The sequence below is a fragment of the Plectropomus leopardus genome, chromosome 15 (genome assembly GCF_008729295.1).
Source record: "Plectropomus leopardus isolate mb chromosome 15, YSFRI_Pleo_2.0, whole genome shotgun sequence".
In the NCBI taxonomy this organism is placed as follows: Eukaryota; Metazoa; Chordata; class Actinopteri; order Perciformes; family Serranidae; genus Plectropomus; species Plectropomus leopardus.
The window spans coordinates 12,590,469-12,611,365 of record NC_056477.1 but is presented as its reverse complement, the minus strand read 5'-3'; the positions used below and the strand labels follow the sequence as shown (position 1 = coordinate 12,611,365).

General features: G+C 38.4%; 1 protein-coding gene across 1 annotated transcript in view; it reads left to right on the top strand.

Annotated features, from left to right (window-relative positions):
* The window catches only part of LOC121954395 (protocadherin-15-like), a 254,356-nt gene that overhangs the window by 186,771 nt on the left and 46,688 nt on the right, over positions 1 to 20,897 (top strand). The window contains exon 25 of the mRNA XM_042501870.1: positions 37 to 149. Within this exon, the coding sequence (XP_042357804.1) occupies positions 37 to 149 (113 nt within the window). The remainder of the gene's footprint in view (positions 1 to 36; positions 150 to 20,897) is intronic.

Below are 20,897 nucleotides of genomic sequence, written 5' to 3'. Positions count from 1 at the left end.
TGTGTGTGTTGCTTATGTGTGTTCTGCCCACTGCAGTTGTTTGTGATAGCCTATGATGACGGGGAGCCGGTGAAGACTAACAGCACTTTGGTGGAGATCACTGTTCTTCAGCCCTCCCGCATCCCAATTTTCACCCAGGAAGAGTACAGGTACGTCTCCTTGACACACTGTGGATGCAGCTGCCTCTGCCTGTAAATTCACACATCAAAGTGTAGCTTAGGCTGTAGTGTCAGTATGGATGAGACAGTGAAAAAGCCCAGAAAAGGTGGACAAAGTATCTTAAAAACACCTTGACACACATTTTCATCTGTGGTCACACCTTACAGTCAGCTTTTGTTTTACTTTGATTAATATTTAATCGCTGGTAAATTATATATTCTACCTTGAACTTCCACCATTGACCTTGAAGTCACCATTCTGAATACGTTCATTGTTTTGTAATAACGATAGCTATCTCCGCTTTATTGTATTCAACCACTGAAGTGGCCCCAGTTTTGATGCTGCATCTCCATCTTTATCACGCTCTCTCCTGTGCATGACTGATTAATGAGTTTTGAGTATAAATATGCATAAGAGCTTCGAGGTAGATGCTGCAGATCATCACTGCCGTAAACCACATTTGTTTCTCTCCGAGGGTAAAGCCCGGCTTCCCTCTGAGTTTATTAAGAGTCTCTTTTGACAAGATTAAGTGTTTAGACTGTTAAACGGGCAGAGAGAGATGCCGGATGAGGGAGCATAATCTATAGTGCTCTGAGGTGACTGGCTGCTACACACACGAGATACAGCTATACTGGGCCTGTGCTGGGTGGAGTTTGTCTGTACTGATGGTACTGTGGCTTAGGAGGAGGCCAAGAAGGAATGTATAATTAAAAATAACATGGATTATTAACACTACAGCTGAAGCTACTTTAAAAAATCACCCATCATGAGTGAGTACTAGCATTAACAGTTGCTGTCTATTAGATTTTATAGTTGGTTTAGGTTTTATTTAATAGGTGAATTTGTTAATAGTGTTTTGCATTTATGCAATTGTATGTATACTTTGAACTGCAAATGAGTTAAGACAATATATTGTTCAATGTCACCTTTACTTTTGCCTTTGCAATTAAAAAAGGCAGCATTAGTTCAGGCACTGTTCAGGCAGTGATACCTGTCTGCTGTGTTCAGGAGATTTTAGCCAGACTGTGAAGCTTTAGGGTCTGATGGCGAAGTTGCCTGCAGCCTGTGGAAATTTTAAGTAAAGCTTGTTTTAAGTGGACTGATTTCCTAACTTGTGTGTCAGTCAAAGTAGGGAATCTTGACAGATTTTCTTCTGTAACAGAGTTTGATTATGCCTTTATGCATAAGACAGGGAATGTAAATCCTGTCCAACCTGTCAACACATCAGTTTAGTTGTGTGTGTGTGTGTGTGTGTGTGTGTGTGTGTGTGTGTGTGTGTGTGTGTGTGTGTGTGTGTGTGTGTGTGTGTGTGTTTTGTTTTTTTTTTCTTTGTGCACAGATCTGCCTTTCTGCCCATCTCACCACCTTTTGTGAACATGTGTGTGTGCATTGCATACATCTTTGTAATCCAGCACTTTGTGTGTGTGCTCACGTTCTCCCGCTGCGCAGCTTTATTCAGTGATTGATACACAGGCGCAGCAGCATAAGCTGTTGAAAGGCCATTGATTAACGCTTTGAATGAGCGCTCTGTCTGACACACACACAGAAGGTCGGGACCATAGGCGCAGACCTCTGTGGGGTGTCACGTTGACAGTGCCAGCCAGAAGCAGTGGCAGGCCTGCTGTAAATTGTGAGCCATGAAAGCATTAGCCAGGTGCTCGAGCCTCTCCTGCTGGATGAGGCTCTCTCCAGCGGAGAGCGTCCAATCTGCTCACTCTGCGATGAACTGTCTCCTCATTCCTCGACTCTCCATCTCTCCCCACCGTCCTCTCCCTGAGGAATCTTCTGAACACAAATCACTCTCTAAACATCCACAGAAGATCTCGTCTGTCTCTGTAAAGGCAGTTAGTTATGGCAGCAATCAGGTAAGCTATGCCTACAGCTCCAGAGCACACAATTAAAACAACTCTGCAGGGCTTTGGCTGACTTAATGATTTCTGCTCCTGCTTTATGTTGGGTCCCCTCCATCTGTCAGAGGGAAATGAGCGGCTCCTAGTCATTGTTGGCTAAAATAAATGGCTCATACCCTAGTTGTTACTGTAGCAGCATGTTACCACTTGCTTTTGAAAGGTTTGAGCAAAACACCTTGTGTTGTTTCTATAGAAATACAAATTATGTGTTTAAAATTCAAATTAATGTTTTAAATGAATTACTCAACCCCCAAATGAACATTTGTATATCAGTCACTCACCCTGTGTTGCATTGAATTTGTAAAGAAAACTTCTTGCATGCCTGCGCTGAAAGAATCTGAAAATTGGGAAAAATAAGGGGCTGCATTTAACAACAACAAAGCTTTATCTGAACTTCAATTTGAATACTTCCAATAACTTGTGCAGTTAAATATAAGTCTCATTTATCCAGTTGATTGTTTAATACTTCCCAAGCCGACAGCCATTAATAAAAGTTATTTAAAAAGCACACACAAGGAAGTAGAAAAGGGCAAATAAAGACACAAATAAATGGTATTTAAAAAAAGAAAAGATTAAAATAAAATAAAGTAGAAGATACAGATATGCTAAACTTGATTAAGGCAAATCTAAAAGTTGAGTTAAGAACTGTATTTCATATTACCTTAATTAAATTGAGTCTCAAACATAAAAGTCAAAATCCCTAATTTGAAAGAACTGAGAGTTTTCTGGGTGTTTATTCCACATATGTGGTCAGTTAAAACTGAATGCTGCTTTTCTATGTTTAGTCTTGACTTTGGGGATGGGAAGGACACCATCTAAGAGGTCGCTCATTAAACTGGTCGACTTAGTGAGAACTGCCGCGCTGTTATATTGGTCTTGCCAAGTTGCAGTTAGAAAAATAAATCCACGGCTGTGCTTGATTATTAAATCGTTAATTGAAAATGTCAAGCCAAATTTAGTGTGTTAAAAGCGTAATTTGCAATACATTACATTCTTTTTAGACAGGACTGATGACAGATTGTGGGTGACATGGAACTGATATCAGATATCTTACTGAGGTCAAGAGAGGTAGAAAAGTAACAGGGTGAAAGAAAAATCTTTGGCGAAAAAGCAATAAATTGAAGCAGAATTAAAGAAATATGATAATGATGATGATGATGATGTTAATGATTATGATGATGATCTTTGAAACCACATACATTTTGGCAAGTTTTGCCATAGTTGCCGATGAGTAAGAATATTGATTTATATTGTCAGTTAGATATCTGATATCAGTTTCATGCCACTCACACTTCAGTGCTGTCTCAAAAAAATAATATGTCAAATTATGATTTAAACATACTAAATTTAGCTTCACTAAACATCAGGTGTTAGGCAGGCACTTTTAATAAATGATTTAATATTCAAGCACAACCTTGAGTTTATGTTTTGCAACTTGGCAAGACTAAAATAACAGCACAGCAGTTCTCATGAGTCAACTCCTCCAACTTTAGTTTTATGAGATACCTCTTATATGGTCTGGGTCTGGTCTTCTTACCGTCTCAAAGTCAAAACGAAACACGTAAAAGCAGCATCAGTTTTAATTGACCATATGTGTGAAACAAACATCCAGAAAACTTCCAGTTCTTTTAAATTAGGGCTTAAAAACTTTCTGTTTGCCACTCCATTAACTAAGTTACACATGGGGCTTTTTTATTCATATTTTGAACTGCGCTGCAATTTTTACTCTACTGTTGTTTTTCTAACTCTGTTTTATCTTATTTTGTATCTTCTTTTTTATTTTGTGTCACTCCTTTCCTTAAAAAAACTATGTGCTTCAATTATGTATTGTCTTTTTCTATTGCTTTGTGTTTTTTGTATCTTTACTTAAAGGTCCAGTGTGTAGGATTAAGGGAGATATATTGGCAGAAATATAATAATTATGTTTTCTTAAGTGTATAATCAGCTGAAAATTTTAAAAAATGATTGCATTTCCATTACCTAAAAAGCCGTTTATATTTACATAGGAGGTGGGTTCTCATCCGTGGAGTCCTCATGTAGCTTCGCCATGTTTCTAAGGAAAACAAGAACGGACAAACCAATAACTTGCTCTTGATACGCCATTTGCATTTTCTCTTCAGCCACCGTAGCTAGCAGTTCCTCCAAGATCTTAAAACATGACAACAAGCGATGTCATGTTTTGATGGGAAAAATTACCAACGGACCTATCCATTAATTAAAAAACAGCAGGAAATGGTCACCTATGAATGAGGTTTTGTAGCTGCAACTGCAATGGTAATTTGAATATGATTAATCATGCAGCCTCATCAAGTACTACTCAAAAATCACTTAATGCAGCTTTAACTCATTTTGAAATTATTTAATGGATTTTTTTTTCATTTCATATTGAACATGTAAATTACTTACAACTAATGTGCGTGAACCAAGATATTAAGTTTTGGACAGGCTTTTTTTAGTGTGTGTGTGTGTGTGTGTGTGTGTGTGTGTGTGAGTGAGTGGGGGCGGGGGGTACATTTTGTAGCTCTATCATTAAACTACTGTGGATGCCTCATTTATATGGAGCTCACAGACACAAGCCTTTGGGGAAGTCTTTAGCACTGGGCACATGGGAAGGAAATGAATATTTATTTTCCCCCATGTGTGAAGACTGGAGATGAGGAGAGGCAAGCTGCTATCTAACACGGTCCCACTATGTGAATTCCCCCCTCTTGTACTTAGGCTACTTCTCTGGCCCGGTATTGGAAACCTGTGGTCTGAGCAGTTTTCCGTGCCGCTTATCTCCCCTGTAGCACTTCCCCTCCTAAATCTACTCTAAATCACATGAGACTTTTGCCTCACCGCTTTTGAGTATGTCATTTTGCTCTCCTCCTCCTTTCAGCCCCCCAAGCCAGCACCTCCCCTGAGTTTTTCTCTTCAGCTTATATCTCTCTCTGTCAGTTTTCTCACTTTGTCTTCCCTTTGCTTCTCTCCTCACTATACAGTCAGTAGCCCTTCATTTTCTCCTCAGCAAGGGGTTGAATTTCCTTCTCTGTGGGTATATGTGACTCTGTGTGCTTATGCTCATACGTGTTCATTCCTCTATATAAAGCCTTCACTTGATTGATGCAACTTTTGTGCTCGGTGTAATTAAATAGTCATTAGTTATGCATTACTGTACATTAACCTATTTTGGCCCAAGTGGTTCTTTTTTTTGAGTCCAATTAGTCCTTCCCAAGTCCCGCCCCTATTAGCTCTGTGCTCCAAAACAGTTGAGCAAGCTCAGAAAAACAGCAAGACCTCTGTAAACTTTCCCCTTTTCTGTCACTGACAGATATGCTAATTAAAAATGTTAAAAAGAAAATCCCATTTTGAAGATGGTTGCATTTTATATCCCATCACACGTTAGCTGATGTAAGCAAAAAGCTAGGAAGAGCAAACTTTATCAAGTCTTTTTTTTTCTTTTAAATGAGTGTGTGTTTGTGTGTCCGATTGTGTCCCCTTTCTGAAGTCGGAGGTTTTTGTAGTTCCATGAGCACTGTGCAGAAAGCTTTATGAGTTCTTTTTTTCCTCAGCAGCAGTTTGTGACTCACAGGATGGATATTTGGTCTGTCGATCCATTCAGAGCTAATCGGATAAATGGATGAGAGAAGCAGCTGCTGTGAGTGAACTTTTAGACCCAGAAGAATGTACACTTGCGTTTTACTTTCAATGCGGCTGATGTTCTGTTGCTCCATCTGTGCCCAGAGCACACTTTGCACTCCAAGAGTGTGGTGCAATAAATAACCGTAAAATGGTAAATAATTTCAACAGCTCTCCTAATGAATGGTCCAGCTGCAAAAACAGAACATCTATTTGTGTTGGCAGATCACAATTAGATCACAAATAGATCTCAGTTTAATCATGGCAGTATAAATAAATGAATATGTGGGGAAACCCTTAGATGAATTATTGTTAGCCATATCAAGACTAATGTTCCCTAGTTTAATTTATTTCTGTAAGGCTGCCTGCTGCACTACAGTAATTAACATAACTTTCTACAGTAAAGAAATACTAATATTAGGTTAGCACTAAGGCTGCAAATTGTAAGCACTTTCCTTGATCAATTATTGGTGAAATTAAAGATCGATTACTCGATTAATCATTATTTGGAAAAAATGAATGAATACATAAAGTTATTTTCTCATCCCTGAAAAAGAGGAAGAGGGAATATATATATATACAGCAGTGCTGGAGCAGTATGGACTGATAGTCTTGTCATTTTCCGTCTCTACTTCTCCCTTTTTCTTTGAGATCGAAAGCCTCAATTTGTGTTGTTTTGCATTGTTCATAAAAGTTTACATCGTGAATATGTCACTTCAACAAATACTGCAGTCCCTGCTGCTTGCTTCTTTAAGCTACACTGCCTGACACTGAGAAGCTTACAACTGTAGACACTGTGTTTTTACATCCCTTAGTGTATAACAAGAGGTAGTTGTGTATATGTTACCTCTGTAACATATTTCAAAAGTTGTTCTGTTAAGTGATCGAGGAAGGTGTCATTTGGAAGTGACATGTGTAGCCATTATTTTATTGTCTTTGTTTATTTTTGTAGGGACAGCACACAATTAATTAAAAAAAAAGTATAAAAGCCAGCATAAAAGTAATGGCTCCAGAATTTGCTAGCCACTAATTTGTATCTGTTATCCATGTGCAGGTAGACAAAAAACAACTACAGAACAGCAACAGCACAATAAATAAAAGTCCATCAGTCCATTACTTAGTTCACTGTAGTCACAGACGGCAGATGTTGTGCCGTACCTGTCGCATTAATATGCAGTCTGGCACCACAGCCTGTTATTGAGCGATGCTCTTAGTTATACTGTTAGCATAGTAAACAGTGTCAACATTGAGTATTACTACAATCAACAACATGCTGTCACTACTTATGCCTGCCGCCCCACTAATTACACAATTAGTGACAGTATGCTAAAATCACTGTGTAGACATTTTGTTTGCTCTTTCGTGTGCACATGCTGTTAGAAAGAACATTTTCTTGGTTTCAGCGGACACTTTTAAAGGTGTTTTTGTATGAAATAGAGGTACAACTTTTTTCAGCCATGGCAGATTTTTCCTATTTCTCCATTAAACATTGTAAGTCTGGCCATTAAAGTGAATGTCAGAGGTAATAGCTCTAACTGTGGAATATTATACAGCACATCTCTCTCCTGCAGTTTCTTGATGTTTACAGACCATGGAGACCGCCTTTGTAAATTTTCTGCTGATGTCCGACCACGGTGTGACCATTGATTTAATGTTCCCAGCGGTCTGACTCACAAATGGCTGCACAGTACCTGAAGTAGACACATCCTGTAGCTTGAAATGCCAGCTGCACTGGACTCCACAGCCATTAGCCACCAATAAAAAAAGCAATAAATTACCCATCAAATTTTCGGTAAATTAAAAGGACAACTCACTCCATGCCCTCCATCGCTGACATCTAGAGGAAAAAAAGCATTTATTATTTTTAGAGAAAACAAATCCATCCATATTTCCAATTCAGAAAAGGCTGTAATTCTCACATAATTAGGCAGATGACATGCTTTCACAGCATACAGCTCTTTTATTGGCAGTCTTCTCGCAACTGTTGTCTTGCCAGACGTGTACACAAGTGATAGATGTCCTCACGGCCTACTCATCTCTTCTCACTGCCAGGCATTTAAAGGGTTAGCGGTAAACCCCACAGTGTGCTCTCCCACACACTGTCGTCATGCCTCACTGCAAATGTACATGTTTTTTATAAAAAAGCAATCTCAGCCCTCTCTATTTCTTTCTATTTATCCATCCATCTATCATTCTATCCTTCTTCCTCTGAATCACAGAAATAAGCAGAAGTAAGGTGTGGAGCGCTTTCATGATTCTGAAGGGCATGATTGATTTTCAGCCACAGGTTTGAATCTGCTGCCCTGAGCCTTGAACCTCTAAGCACCAGGAGCGCTCTGACCTTTCACTTGTCTCTGCTAAGTAGGCAGGCATCACTTGGCTGTCTAACAGGCGCCAAGTTACACTCAGTTCACACATCCCACATTTCAGCTAAAGGTCGGTGCTGAATGCCAGGGAAGAAAAGCGGTGCGACCTGTTCTTAGAGGATAACTTTCCAGATAATTATTGGCGACTATGAACAGAATGTATGGGTGTAAGCTGTCATGATTAATATGTATTATATTGTCTGGATTTGGATATCTGAAATGTTTGAACAGCTGTTTCCATCTAGAAGGGTCAGCAGTTACGTTATCCGACACTACTTAGGCTGATGGTGAAGCGGGACATTATTGCATGAGATGTTGTGTACACTCTTACATCTGACATCTCACTGGTGCTTAAGTTTTGTAACATGCAAGTAATTTCTCCTCTATAATTTCCTCACCTCACAGTGGTAAAGTGAGGGACAAGTGCAGTTTAACGGTTTTATTTACACAAATTTCAATGTCTGTGACAAACGCATCAAACACATTTTGCAGTTAATTGCTCTGTCTATCCTCGTAACTGAGATCCAGTTAGAAATTGAGCTTCAGACATGTGTAATGAACACACTGTAAGGCAAGACACTTAACACAAAAGGAGGACCAAGGGAACACGATAAACAAAAATAAAGGATAACATTAACATTGACTATGAATACTTTATCATTTTAACCCGCAGTATTACTTTGCTCTGCATGATATAAGATCAGATTTCATTTTTGATGTGATGTGACGAACATGATGTTATGACTGAAGTTTTGCACTGTACTTGTAAATAAATTTACATCAACCAATGACCAAGGAAAAATAAAATGAAATGTTTGGAGAAAGCACAACTTAACCTACGCCAATGCAGTCAGTGTTTCTGCAAACCACGAATAGATTACATTGGTGAGTCAAAGCTTGATGTATCAACAACGCGTGGCTCAGGAAAAGATAATGTTTTGCCTTCAAATATCTGGTTTGGGGGACAATATGCCAGCAGAGAAAGCAGCGATGTCTCTGAAAAAACAATTGCTTTTTGTGCCACAATCCCGACAGGAAAAGCATCAATTACTCGTTAAATATAGCCACTTTTCACGCCACAGTCATGGCTTGAAAAGCAGTGATTGTCTTGGTGAACGTCAACAGCTTTTCGCACCATTATTGAAGCAAGAAAAACAGCAATGTCTCTGCAAAAATCAACCGCCTTCCGCATCAGTATCCCAGCACAGTGATGTCTCATTAAAACAACCGTTTTTGTGCCACCATCTTTGAACCACAAAGAATGTCCTGCAGCTTGACAGTTGTCTGGCCTTTTGTCACACCACCCACCATCGCCACCACCTCCTGATGATAATGTCCGCCCCTTTAGACACATTGAGACTAGGCATATGAATCATTCAAATGTTACATATCATGGCTTGCAGAAACGTACAATGCCAAAATTTTCTTCTAGTGACTGGGCTTCTCTTGCAGCTAATGTCATTTATGTGTTTGCAGACTTGTAAACATCACATTGAAGTCAAAATTATGCCAGAAAACTCTGATTTTTCTAAAAGCGTGACCTGCCTGAAAAACAACCAGAATCCAGTGTAATAAAACTAAAATTGAATGGATATGGAATTGTATTGCCAACGCACAATATTTTAATCTTCACGCAACCTTCTCTGTAATCATAAAACCACATCCATGACAAGATCGCTCACATGCTGTAAAATTGGATTCTTTCCCGTCTCTGCCATCCCTAAAAATAAAGAGACATGTGGCTGGAACCTTCATGGAAACATTCAATAAGGATTTCTGTAATTGGTGAGAGCCAGTCCAGCACACAGCCTCCGTTAATGATATTTCTTGCAGCATTATGCTTTTTAGAGAGGTACTTATGTCTTTCTGTGGGTCAGGCCTCCAGGTGTTGGTGCAGGAGAATAGATAATTTGGGCAGGAGCAGTAATTTGACAGTAAAACATGCTGGATGGCATCAGTACCTACATGGCGCTGTGTGATATCACATTGCAAGCCTCAATAGCTGCGCCAGTTTGGACAACACGCTCATCCACCAGCGTCCAAACACTCGCTGGCCAGGTCTCCTCTTGTGTGCTAAATGACCCAGTGGATGATATGTGAAGTGATGTCCTGTGGGCTGACATGGCTAAGCTGGCACAGAGCTCTCCCACTCTCTGGCTGCACAGTAAATGTTGTTTCTCCGGCTTTGCTAATGTCTTCCATCTTGCCCTCCAGAAGATATTTTTGATTGAAGCCCTTTTCTTTCTTATGAAACTCAGAAAAATGGCTCAGTGTGAATACAAAAGAAAGTCTGGGTCTGGTGTGGCAAGATAAGTGATCAGAGGAATAGCTTAGGGAGGAACATGATCAGACGAGGGGTTGTAAACATTTTTTTTTTCTTGTTTTGTAGAACATGATGTTTTAATGTGAATACTTTTACTTTCTGAAGCATTACTTCATGTCAGAGGTGTTGAATTTGTGAGATATGTGAGCACCAGAGCTTTTTTATTTTATTTTTATTTTTGCTAAATCCTCTTAGCAAGTGTGAGTCAGCAGCTCGTAAACATTATGCGCTAATATCTGCGAGTGTGGAATTTGGTTTACAACTGAGAGAGCATTTGCTGGAGGAGGTGATGAATTGTTCATTTGTACAGTATTTTAGGAATTTGAGGAAGCTTCGATCGGTATAGATAAAACATGTAATAATAGTTGTGAAAAGACGTAGCAAAGGATAATGTGTTTGAAAGCTGCAGGCCTTTCATATTTAGCATAAGCTCTGCAGTGCTGGGAAACTGGAGGGACAAATTTAATGCATGTCAAAATTCCAAATTTAAATGAGCATCCGATGCAGAATAATAAGAATTCTCCCTCATCTACCGTTAACAAGGCCATTGCCTTGTCTTAGTGTCTCAACAATTATGAAATATCTTGAAATACATTCCCATTTGAAATGTATAAAATAACAATTGCTGCAATAGTCACTTCAGTAAGTGACACATCTCTAACTGTTTTTATGCAGTTATACAGTTTAACTTATTATAACGTATAAAGACAATATCATATGTACTTGAATGAATTATCTCTGAAAAGGAGAGTTGGCATTCTCTTGGTTTAATATTAATGCTAAAGATATGCAGACATAGCCTTCCTGGCAAAATCACTTAAACTGTTAATGACATAAATGGCAGTGTGATTATCAGAAGCTGGCAATGTTGATTATAACTTTTACTATTGTACTTTACTTGTCCTCAGATAAAGATCAAACATTTTATTAGGAATTTTGCATGTTCCAAGTTATTGCTTAGGTTTTTGTTTTTGTTTGTTTTTTGTTTTTGTTTTTTTTTTTTTTTACAAAAAGCTGAACATCAAATACCTAACATTTAAGCCACACTGATATCACTGTACAGGACATGGCAATAACAGTGAAAGCAGGATTTTTGATATTAACAATAAACCGAATGATTCTGTGTACTAGAGTTGGTAGTGCTGCTGATCCCAGAAGAGCAACATTTTATTAGCTTAGTGAGTCCAAACTAACCACATTAAATGCAAAGGTGCAAGAGAGATAATCAGGAGAGGAAGAAGGCACAACAGCAATTTGATCCAAGGAAAACAAGCAGTAAAATTCAGTATGCCTCATTGCTGTTAAAACATTCACATATAAAAAAAATGCATAAACAGTAGAGTGTATAGTTATGCAGTCCTCGCCACCTGCCATGTTTTTACTTCTGAGCATTTGTAGTTAATAATTCACCTGCATAATGACCATTTATCAATTAGTCATGCTGTGTTACCTCGAATTGGTAAAAAAAAGGTTTTCTTGCATGTCTTTATGGAAATGGGGAACATATTAATTTATTCATTGATTAGGAACTATGTACAACAACAAAAACGCTATATCAAAACATCCATTTACAAACTCTCACACAATTCATGCAGAATAATCAAAGTCTCATTTAGTCACATTTACAGTTGAATACTCAGTACTTCCCAAACGTGCATTGTTACTTAAAAAAAAACAAAAAACAAAAGAAAAACTTTTTTGAGTCTGGCTTTAAAGGGATACCGAAGACAAGTTTCACCTTCAGTTCAGTTTTACATGTTATGTTTTAGCGAGGATGCATTGGTTTGGAAGGACTGAGTACACGACTGGATGAAGGAGTCTTATTATTCTGCATGAGTTGTGTAAGAGTTTGTAAATGCATGTTTCGATATAGTTGTGCTGTTGTTAAACATGGTGGCCAATCAGTGAATTAGTCATGTCTAAATTTAATTTACCATATTCCTTGGAAGCATGGGAGAAAAACGTGTGGGTGAGGTAGCGTGCCATGATTAACTGATATGCAAATGTTCATTTTGTGTATGAAGTATTACTTCAAATGTTGAGTTCACAACAAAGCATTTTTAACACATGCTTATTAGTATCATGCCATGCAGTGGGTTTGGTTTTATGTGCTGAGGAGTTAAGCTGAGACCTCTGTTGTAAGATTTCTGTCATCACTACGTTTATTTGAAAACTTCCAGCAGAAACAGTTTTCCTATTTCTCTTGATAATCCACAGACTTCATGGTGGACAGTTGAAACTTTTTTTTTTTTTAGTTGGACATAGCCTCAAACATAAAAATGGAAGACTAGTCACAAACACACACACTTCATACAAAGAGCTTTCTATATATTATGCCAGATAGCAGTACAACCTTTGCAACATCCAACTTTACACCATATTACAGTATAACGTGCATGGTTTTTTTTAAATTTCATGTCAATAACAGTTTTGCATTGCAGTAGGCAGTGCAGAGCTCTTGTTGAGGATGTGTGCCTTATCTGTTCTGAAGTATTTATGCAATTTAATATGTATTTTCTGGCAACACTTATTCAATAACCTTTATGCCGCTTTGCCATTGTGAATGTTGCATTCACAGTTGGGTGTTTTTTTTTTTTTTTTATAGAATGGCAGTAGTGTATTTTATATTCTAGGTAGAGAATTGACTCTTGACAAATGAAATAGCTTCGTAATACCCTGACTGTTAGACCCTGCACTATTCCCCAAAACCTTTTGAATATCTTGAGTGGTTTCAGAATCTTGTAATAGCTCTTTTTATCTCTGTTTCTCGTTTACCTTTCTCGCCTCCACCTATTCGGTCTTGCCAAACATAACCTATAATCTTTAAAGTTCACGCTTCAGTCAATAACACAGTACAGCTCAAACCCTAAGATAATATTATATTAAATGAGAGGTGGTGCACTCTTTCTTTCAGCTTGAACTTTTATTTCTATGAACTGCAATGTTGGGGCGAAAAAAAAGAAAAGCCATTAGGCAGAGTATGACATTTAGCATATACATATTGCAAGGCCTCAGTTGCATGGTTTGAAAAGCAATATATGCAATACCTAAGTATTGAGCCAGTCATTTTGAATGTTAGATAAGCTAATGAATTTTGAAAACCCATCATAAGATTCAGGTTAAAAGGCTATTTCCTGTGTAAATCATGCTGTGTGACTGAGCTGACTTTGCCTTGGCTGTCAAAATCACTTAGAACTGTGGTTTTAATCGAGAACACAAGCTCTGGATTCACTGCGGTGTTTTTTTTTCTTTCTTTTTTGTCTGCTTATGTTCGAGGAGGAGCTGAAATGCATTTCCTATGTGTAATTTGTTTCAAGTCAGAGGAGCTTCTGTTTGTCACCCTCCCAATTTGCTTCCAGGCAGGAACAAACAAGTTAACACCAGGGTGACATTAACAGCTAACTAACGAACTCTCAAGCACGTATCCACCTTCATCAAATTAAGCTGATTCATAATTGCTGAACAAAACATGCAGAAAAACAGCAATCAGGCAGGAATGTGCTGCGACACATTTGCAAGTACATGTTTAAGCGCATTCACACACTGTTAAAGATGTTTAAGATGTTTGCTATTACAGTTAAATGACTCATGTCTGCCTGTTGTTGTTCAAGTCTTTTATGCAGCACCGCAGCTACACATCCACTAGAAGGACTCATAGGCTTGCACACATCGAGGTCAATCCTTGTATCTCCTGGCATCTCCGTCGTCGCTTGTTCACTCGGTGATGCGATGCATGAACAGAGAGGGAAAGCGCGGTAGAAAGAGAGTAGACACGGTAACAGAGGCCCCTGTGGCGCACGACAAGGTTTATACGCCTCTGCCTTGTCTCGTAAGCATCACTCGCCACTGGCCCTGGGGCAGAGTGCTTGCTGACACCTGTGTGCCGCCCGCGCTTCTCAGTGGCGTGTCATTCAGCCTCTCTCATGTTGACACCAGGACTCTCTGCTGCTGCCTGTAGACATGTCAGCATCTTCCCTTCTCTTTATCTCTCTGTCTCGTTCGCGCTCTCTCTCTCTTTCTCTCTGGATGGGATTTTTCCTCATCTGAATATGAAAGGAATGAAAAGTGGCTTCGGCCCCGCTCAGTAGCACATGGTATTGCATTATGCATAATTGGCTCTTTGAATTCGCCTACTACTTGACTCTTGAATACACAACTTATTTACCTTCCCTGGTATCTTCGAGTCTCAGTATATCAGCCAGCTCGTAACTCCCCCCATTTAATCATCGGATATTATTGGAGTGCTTGTGCTCAAGTAGCTGTTTGGATCATCATTCCTCTATAGCAGTGATACTCAACTTATGGCTCGCGGGCCAAATCTGGCCCCTGATGGGTACCAGGTGGCCCCCCCAATCATTTTCTAATTCATAAAAAAACTTAAAGTGATTCACCCAGGGAATTAATTGTTTTTGTACTTTTGGACATTAGATGCCATAGTGCATAAAACAGCATCAAAACAGAGCCTGGTAATCCTAAAAAAGTGCCCGTAGAGGTCTAGACCCATCCTAAAGTGGCTTAGAGGTAGAGCGGGTCGTCCTCTTATCCAAAGGTCAGCGGTTCAAACCTCCGCTCCTCAAGTCAACATGTCAAAGTATCCTTGGGCAAGATACGGAACCTCAAATTGCTCTTGATGCTGCATCATTTGAGTGTTAGTGGTTACTGAGTAGCAGGTGGCAGGAGTATGGTAGCCTTAGCCACCACTGTTTGAACGTGTGTGTAAATGGGTGAATGTGGCATGTAGTGTTTAAGTGCTTTGAGTGGTCGGAGTCCATTTGCAGTTGAATAAATGTCCTTAAATCCTAGAAATGTCCCAAATTCCTAGAAACATCCTTAAGTCCTAGCAAAGTAAAATCCTAGAAACATGTATGGGGCTGCTACGATTGGCCGTGGCCTCCTGTTATTTTGCAAAAGTGGCCCCTATGCAAAGTAGGTTGAGTATCCCTGCTCTATGGCTTTTCAGTGGCTACAGTATATACAGTATCTCTGTCTATTTCTTTTTTTATCCTGCTCATCTATCTGTCTACTTATCAGTATCTACTGTATCTAACCTCTCTGTCATCTCTTCTGAATACATGTGGATACACCTTAATACTAATCTGCACACTTTATACACCTTCACACCCCCTTTGGCATTTCTCAGCAGCTTACAACCCTCAGGCAGAGCCACTTTGTAGGGAAGTGATAACATGTCTGCTCTGACTCTTCCTGGCAATCACACCATGCAGCTGTGTGCGCAGCCTCTCATACGCCACTTATGCTCAAAGAACAATATGAGAAAAACCGTTGAATGGGTCAGCACGGGTCATTCAGCCCTGCCTCAGACTGGAGTTTTACCAAAGCTGCAACCACCAAAGCTGAACGCTTCAAGAAAATATGTTATCTAGGGATGCACAGTTGTTTTAAATAATATCAAAATTGCAATATGGCCAAGTGCAATATCCAAAATGATGGAGCTACAATTATTTAAATGTAAAATGTGTCACAATATACTTTATTTACAACACAATATATAAATGGAGCATTGTGGTGCTACAAAGATGTCCCAGCCTATAAATCATAATCTAGACAAACAGGAACATACTTTGTTTTGTACAGACCCCAGCAAAAAAATCATTTAATTATCATACTTTTATTTTTTTATGATAATAAAATGCAAAAAAAAACCCATAACTGCTAAAACCATGACTCTCACATTGCAATTGCAATGTCTGTCAAATAATCACAATGTATGTATTTCATATCATGCAGTCCTAGTGTGTTGAAGTAGTTGAGGAAAATGCAAGAAGAATGGAAGTCATTGGGTCTAATCTAAGAACTACTTGTACAAACTGATTCTTTCTTAATGGCCCCATTGTACGCTAAAGGCATGCGTCATGAATATAAATTTATGCATGTCAGTTTTTTGCATAATTATAAAAGTGAACACTTAATTTTGTGATCTTTCCTCATAATTTTGAAATCTGGTCTTGTAATTATGAAGTGTCTAATGTATTTTTTTTCTTTTGTTAAAGCAGTGTGCTTCTGTACACATATAAGAGAATATGTCAAAAGCACCAATTCCATTTCTGTTAAAAAAAAAAAAAAAAGAGATACAAACAAACTTTACAACTTGTCCAGAACCGGTTGTACAAGTCAGGCACAGTCTACCTTTCTTCACTAAGAAAAAATAATTGCTTGACATATAATGCCTTAATCTGAATGAATTTGGAGTTTAAATATGTGACAGAAATCAATTAACATAAAAATAAGCAACTAAATTAAATTGTACTGTAGAATTAACATTTACCACAATGCGTATTTATGTTTGTTTTTGTCTTTGTAGATTTATCGGCGTATCTTGGCATGGTAACAACAGTTCATAAGCTACTAGGAAAATGATTTCTCTGACAGCTACTTCAGGTTTGCAAGCCTGTCTAAGGGAACATCCTCTTTGCACCTGACGGTGTAACATTACCTACTGTATCATATTGTATCTCCCTGATTGTCATATCCCCTTGACTACCTTCCATCATGGACAGCTTTGCTTTAAAAGCCACATTAGCATTTAACTTCACGTCAGTCTATTCACTACATTTTATGTTTCTTCTGCTGTAGGTTTAAAGTTCTTCTTTCTACTCTTGAGTAACATTTCTTGTCAGTAGTTGACTGGCTCTGCTCTATTCACCCTATATTGCAATTTGGAGGCATTAAATATGCTAATGATCAAATCTCATGAATGCAAACCTCCTCATGAACAGGTGGTGCTGATCAGATTGAAAAGAGCAATTTAAGTGTGTGCAGTTAAGAGACTTTGGTTAATTGGGCTGGGAACACTTTTAAGACCAAATCTCACAGAAAAAGTAAGTGAGTAGGACAACAAGAAAAAAAATGTTCTTGCATGAGGCTGATTGTATTTTGCTTGATGAATTTAGGGTTTCAGTGACTTATATAACAATTTATTTGTGGTCACCTGGTGATTTTGAAAAGGGTTGTGTCATTAACAATGCAGCAAGAACAAGTATTTTGGTGGCATTTTTGTCTGAATTCAGGGTCTTGAAAATCTGTAAATCTCAGCTAGTGTAGTTGTTGCCTGATTTCAGCATCACATTCAGGCCTAAATTTTTTTTTAGGCAAGAATGGGGTGAGCAGAATTACACAATTACTGTTATCCATTAACCATATATAGTGAAATTATTTCAGAATTATGATTTTCTGCTGGCTAAAGCCATGCTTTACCAAACAGTTTAATTAGTGTCATATGGTAAAAGTAGTGATGTGAAGATAATAAATTTACATATTTTCTGAAGTAAAAAAGGATGAATATTCACTGCGGTTAATACCACATTTTTATTGTTATTCCATCATATATTTGATAAAAGAAACTATGTTTTTGTTACCATTTCTGATATGTTTTAAAAGTATTTTAACAGTTCATTTCAAGAATATATGCATGAAAACATTACTAGTACTGGTAATACTAATTTGATGGTCACAAATTGAAATATGTTGGCATAACATATTACAAGCATTGTAACAGTAAATGATTTGCAGTTTTGATTTTTTCCTTTGTGTTTTACCATTACCATAAGCAGCCATTTCAACCATTTGAGGCCTATATTTAAAAAAAAAACAATAGGGTCTGTTTAAAAAAAACATCATCATTTGTTATTTTAGCCCCAAGGACTTAAGAAATGCAAAGAAATGAAATCAAAGAAAATGCTTTTCTTAATGCTGTACTTTAAAGGGATATTCTGGTACAGCGGGCGATAGTAGCAGTGTAGTTGCCAAAGATGCATCCTTGCATAACAGTTTTTATTTGTTGACCAAGTAAAGAAAAGCAATTCAATAAATCCACTTTGATATTTCTTGTGTCAACATTGCAGCAACCAAAAAGGTGTTAATAGCCAGTTGAATCTGTGTTCTAAAACTGTATCATATGTATTAGTTTCAACCACAGTCGCGTACCAGCAAGAGAGTTGTTAGTGTGTATTGCATCTGGCCAATAACACCCCCACCTCTGGGCTGTTAATCTCCAGAACAGACATTAGATTGCTGAAAAGTCCATTAAAAGTGAAAGGCATATAGATTTAGTGACAACCATTGTGTCACCCTTGGTTCCAATGAGTGGCACATTTATATGACTGATTCAGAGTCACATGTTGAGCTGTGCTGCACCTCTCTGTGCTAACATTGTTCAAGGGCTTTTCCTCTGTTATTTTCTGCCTGTTTCCGAGCCAAACGGGTAATCTACTTATGTGTAGACCACATTAATGAATTGGTCCCATCAATGTGGTGCATGATGTGGCTTCATGCTCCCGGATGCCACAGAAACGCATTTATTCAGTGACAGGCCATAGGTCGACCAAAAGGGAAATTGAACGGAATTGATTTAGTAATATCCAAAAAACACATCATTCAAGAGTCAATAACGGCAATGTATTTTTCATGAAAGGCTTTGTGAACATGTGCAGTTCAGTCTACTGCAGCAGAACAATATTATCTCTCAGGATGGTGTGTTATTTCAGCCGCTGTCCATTCTCCACATCTGTTCTCAATCCAAGATGTCTTTGGGGTTTGTTTGTCTCCACAGACAGTAACTGTAGCCCCCAGGATGGAAAGATGGATGTTTTGTGCTCTAATGTCCTTCAAGAACATATACTATATTCTATGGAGACTGTTACACCCACCAACTGTCTAAAAAGTTACTGTTAACTGTTGTAATGTTTAACTCCAGTCAGCAGTGAAGACGGTTTCATTTATTGTCTCTACACCTGAGTATCCTTTCACTTCTCTTTCTGTGTGAATGAAGCCCTCCAGTTCAGTGGCACACCCAGAAATATTTCATAGGGAAAGCCAGGTGGTGATACTGAAAATCTTGGAGAGGCACTCCCAACACCAAAAGCCAACACCAAAAGCCATAACTGTATTTCACAGATTTGATTATGCTGTTGAAGTATATATAGCTTGATAGTTGAATCACATACTCATATTTTTTCTTCACTCAGTAGTCAAATGTTGACTTATGTTAGCAGTTGTTAGCATGTTTGTTTTTGTTGTTTTTTTTGTTTTGTTTTGTTTTGTTTTTGTTTTTTTGCAGTAGAAATGGGGCTTAAAATACTGTAATATCTGCCTCCAGCTATTTTTTGCCAGCAGGGGGGCCATGCCCCGACCCCCAACCCCCCTTGGGTGCACCATTGTATTCTGCAGTTAAAGGTGTTGAAACTGAAGGGTCAGCAAAGACTAGACATTGAATAACACATTGTAATATAAACATGGACTGGAGGCATCTAATCACCTCCAGTCCATGTTAATAACTCAGACTGCCAATATAGCATTTTCCCAAAAATATCCCATAACACTGACATTGACTGTAAAATAGAATCTGACTGTCACAGATTATGGTTTGAGTATCACTCCCACGACATTGTCACAGATTTCTTACTGCTGCTGTGAATAATAGGAAAAGTTTAAATGAAAACTGCATTTAAAGCCGTATCACCGTGCGTGCACAATCACGTACACACACACACACACACACCTCATATGCAAAGATGAGAGAATAAGTGAGAAAGCAGTCGCAGTATCACAAGAGGGGTGTCGCAGTGAGAAGACATTATCAGCTTAAATCAGCCCTCGCCGACACACCGCCAAGACAGGGTTCCCTGCTATTTATGGCAGCAGTAATTCCTGTGGAGAGTGGTGACAATCATATCTGCTGGATATAATTACCCGCTTGTACGCCTGATAGTCAAGCCTAGTCATTAGCTGTTACAGAGTCTCACTTATCAGGGGAAAAAACATTCGCACAACCATCTGTGATGCATTTGCTATCAAATCTTTTGTTTGGATGTTATTTTTTTTAATCTGATAATAAATAGTCTGCGTGACTGATAGATTTTGGGTGAAAATGTCTTTGCTAAAACTTGCCCAAAGAATGTCATGATTATAATAATTGATGAATTAATGAATAAATGTGCACAAACTGCATGTACAGAATTTTTGTTCCTCTACAACAGTGATAACGGAGGCTGGAGGCCTTATGTTTTTGGGTTGTCCATCCCATTCTAAATGTGATATCTCAAGAATGCCTGGAGGAGATTTTTTTCAAATTTTGCAAAAACGTCCACTCAACAATTAAGTGATTAAATTTTAGTAGCCAGAGGTCAAGGTCACCGTGACCTTTCATCTGTCTCTTTCTCATGAATGTGATCTCACAGGAACACCTTGAGGGAAATTCTTTAAAATTGGCACAAACATCCACTTAGAGTCAATAATGAACTGATCAGAATTTGGTGAACAAAGTTCAAGGTCACTGTGACCTCGAGAAACATGTTTTTGGCCTTAATTCATACGCTAATCATATTAGAATGTCACATAGATGTCAATAGGATAAAATTATGCTTTAATGACATTATATATCCAAAAGGTCAAAGCTCAACATTGTTACTGTTGTCAAACTTTACTCTATGATATAACTCAGGAATAGAGGGGAAGACATTTGGTCAAATACCGAATTGGTTATATTGATCTTTGGTGTCCAAC